Source organism: Rhagoletis zephyria, unplaced genomic scaffold (assembly GCF_001687245.7).
Source record: "Rhagoletis zephyria isolate East Lansing unplaced genomic scaffold, Rhagoletis_zephyria_1.1 Rzeph_scaffold_17896, whole genome shotgun sequence".
Lineage (NCBI taxonomy): Eukaryota > Metazoa > Arthropoda > Insecta > Diptera > Tephritidae > Rhagoletis > Rhagoletis zephyria.
Genome location: NW_016174957.1, coordinates 1,795 through 5,202, shown reverse-complemented (window position 1 = coordinate 5,202; position 3,408 = coordinate 1,795). Strand labels below are relative to the sequence as shown.

Sequence of the window (3,408 nt, the reverse complement as noted above, 5' to 3'; positions counted from 1 at the left end):
ATTTTTAACCAGTTAACAAAGCAAGTGTGAATAACCTCTTTATTTTGGAAAATTTGAGCTATCTAAAAACATATCTAACTGTTAATTTATAACTTTTTCTAAAATTACGTTATAAAGCCAGAAGGTTCATACCAATACACAGTCCTATTATGTGAATAAAAATGTACCTATGTATATGCAACCTAATTTTGTCCTTAAGTCGGCTTGAGCGATTATCACTATAGACCACAGAAATTTTCATCTTTGCAAGATCTATGTACATATGTATGTATGTCTCAACGTCATAATACTAGACAATTAATTGAAAGTGAAGCGAATGTATTTTTATTATTGAATATGTTTACAATCTAATATATTTATTTTATATATTTATAAAATTATTACGAATGAATCGCAACAACGCAACTTTTTGCTTTAGCCCTTAAAAGTTGAAATCACGTGAATGTTGCAAAGATTAGCTTTAATCGCTTGTTTATCATTTCTTAGCCAATTCTGCCGACAGCCAGTCAAGACCTTCATAAAGTCCGTTGCCTTGTGTGGCGCATGCTGCTTGAATGTACCACTGCCAATAAAAATGTTATTAAAGGAAAAAATTTAACACTAATATATTTATTTACTTACGTGACGATTCCGCAGTTGATTAAGTCTTAGTTTGTCGGTTAATTCCGCTGCACTCATTGCGTTTGGTAAGTCTTGCTTATTAGCAAATACAAGCAGCACTGCATCACGTAATTCATCTTCTTGTAGCTTGAATTATAATAACATTATTTGGGTATTTTTTCTTAATTTCGAAATTGTACACGATTGATATACCAACCATATTTTGTAATTCTTTTTCAGCTTCATTTATACGATCTCGGTCGTTCGAGTCTACAACAAAAATCAGACCCTGCGTATTTTGAAAATAGTGGCGCCATAGCGGCCTGATTTTATCCTGGCCACCAACATCCCAAACGGTGAAGCAAATATTTTTATACTCAACAGTCTCTACGTTAAAACCAATAGTTGGAATGGTCGTGACAATCTCTCCGAGCTTTAGTTTATAAAGAATGGTCGTTTTACCAGCCGCATCTAAGCCCACTGGAGGTAAATAAATATGTAAGTGAAAAAGTGTAAGCTTTTAAATTCCGCTAAGCCTAGCATTTCAATGGAATTGTAATCTTTTACAATATAAGGAGTTAAATAAGCTCTTTATAAAATAACGAAAGGAAATATAACTACGAAATAAATAAATATACATACATATGTAAAATTCTANGGAGGTAAATAAATATGTAAGTGAAAAAGTGTAAGCTTTTAAATTCCGCTCAGCCTAGCATTTCAATGGAAATGTAATCTTTTACAATATAAGGAGTTAAATAAGCTCTTTATAGAATAACGAAAGGAAATATAACTACGAAATAAATAAATATACATACATATGTAAAATTCTGACATACCCATCAATATACGCATTTGCTTCTTGCCAAAAAGACGTGTCAGCAAACTCGAAATCGTCAAACCCATTGTAGCAACTTCTTTTTATAAATCTTCTTAAACGAAGAATGGAATTGCAATATAAGAAACTCTGACGTTGAAAATTTAATACTTTGCGGCGCTTTCTAACCAATTTCACTAGAAATTAAACACTTATTTCTTATCTTCGCAATGTTGGTGACGTTCTCTCACAAGAAAAATTTCAATATGGCAGCTGTAGAATGACAACTGTGTAAAGAATAGACCGATAATAACTGTCACTTACCAGTAGTATTGCCAACTGAAAATTTTGAGAAAGGAACATTCACAATAGTTTGTTTATGCTTTGAATTAAAAATGGCAAGGCGAATTTATAAAGGTGGAACTTATACTGGCGAATTTAGATTTTCGCCACGCACTTATTGTGGAANTTCAATATGGCAGCTGTAGAATGACAACTGTGTAAAGAATAGACCGATAATAACTGTCACTTACCAGTAGTATTGCCAACTGAAAATTTTGAGAAAGGAACATTCACAATAGTTTGTTTATGCTTTGAATTAAAAATGGCAAGGCGAATTTATACAAGGTGGAACTTATACTGGCGAATTTAGATTTTCGCCACGCACTTATTGTGGATTACAAAAGGTATAAACAAAAAACGTAGGAACGTCTATGTTTTTTGGTATAAATATGTTTATCAAATTGAGAAAATTAAATTCTCTATTGAATAGCATCAAAATTCATGAAAAAGTTTTCGAGGAATATTGATTTAAAAAAATGCTTAAATTGATTTTTGACCTTTAAAAATTTTTATAGTTGTTTAAAATAAAAATAGATATATATATACATATATCGCTACGCTCACATCAATGATCTCTATCGATCCCCGTATGAATTTTTTTAATTTGAGAACTGTAGGTATTCTGCAATTACTCCGCTTTGTTTCCTGACGGATAATTATCACAAATTATCACTAATTTCTGCANTTTTGACCTTTAAAAATTTTTATAGTTGTTTAAAATAAAAATAGATATATTATACATATATCGCTACGCTCACATCAATGATCTCTATCGATGCCCGTATGAATTTTTTTAATTTGAGAACTGTAGGTATCCTGCAATTACTCCGCTTTGTTTCCTGACGGATAATTATCACAAATTATCATTAATTTCTGCAAGAAAGCGTTTCAAAAAACTAGCAGAAACTAGCAGCTGTCTAAATAAATAAATAAAAATTCGCGCCAAATATTTTCAGTAGTCAAATTCACAGTTTCTGCCAGTTTTGCGTTTCTTTACTATTTCTTTATATCGCTCTCTGTAAGCGTAATTCCCGCAGCCCAAAAACACCAAAAAAATATTTCTCACACCTTGGAGAAATTCATAGTGCTCAAGTTGATATCCAACATCATTCTCCAACTAATCTCTAACCGACACGCAGATACGTAAAGTGATATAGAAACAAAAATTTTAATAAGACTGGGTTCTCACAGAGAAACTTTTGTTGCTCATTTTCGGCAACTTGTCTTTTCGTGTTGCCCTTCGTGTTCACACAGAACAATTCTTTTGTACACAATTGTTGTTGTCAGCTATGAACCAAGAATGATAGAATACAAGATTGCGCCGATTGCGGCAGAATTCGTGAGAGTAATTTTAGCGTGACGTCCATGAACCAAAAATACAAGATCACCTAATCAAAGAAGCAAGAAAAAAGTATATTTCTGAGTGTTTTTGACATCTGCCTAAGAATGAAAACAAACAAAGAAAACGAAAAAGGCGCGGTGATTGAGTGCGATTAAATTGGTATTTATTATAAAATATACAAAGTGAAACTTGATGACAATTAGCAAAAAAAGTTCATAAAATATGGTTTTCATGATTGAAAGTGTTTTACAATCGCATATCATTACCACGGGTCGATTTTTCAATGCCAACGTTCTGGCCACAAACG

At 32.1% G+C, this 3,408-nt stretch overlaps 1 protein-coding gene across 1 annotated transcript; it reads right to left on the bottom strand.

Annotated features, from left to right (window-relative positions):
- Positions 1-301: 301 nt before the first annotated feature.
- Positions 302-1,746, bottom strand: LOC108379979 (ADP-ribosylation factor 2). The gene is made up of 4 exons (XM_017636349.1): positions 1,440-1,746; positions 818-1,080; positions 622-747; positions 302-562 (listed from the first exon to the last, which is right to left on the bottom strand). The coding sequence occupies exons 1-4, from the start codon at positions 1,504-1,506 to the stop codon at positions 476-478; spliced, it is 543 nt and encodes a 180-aa protein (XP_017491838.1). The 5' UTR covers positions 1,507-1,746; the 3' UTR covers positions 302-475.
- Between the last annotated feature and the right edge of the window lie 1,662 nt (positions 1,747-3,408).

Bases quoted from the DNA above. Each gene is read 5' to 3' on its own strand.
- LOC108379979 (XM_017636349.1), bottom strand. From the start codon at position 1,506: ATGGGTTTGACGATTTCGAGTTTGCTGACACGTCTTTTTGGCAAGAAG. The intron at 1,081-1,439 runs GTATGTCAGAAT...ATTTACCTCCAG, and splicing joins GCAAATGCGTATATTGATGG to TGGGCTTAGATGCGGCTGGT. The intron at 563-621 runs GTAAGTAAATAA...TTTTATTGGCAG, and splicing joins ATCAACTGCGGAATCGTCAC to TGGTACATTCAAGCAGCATG.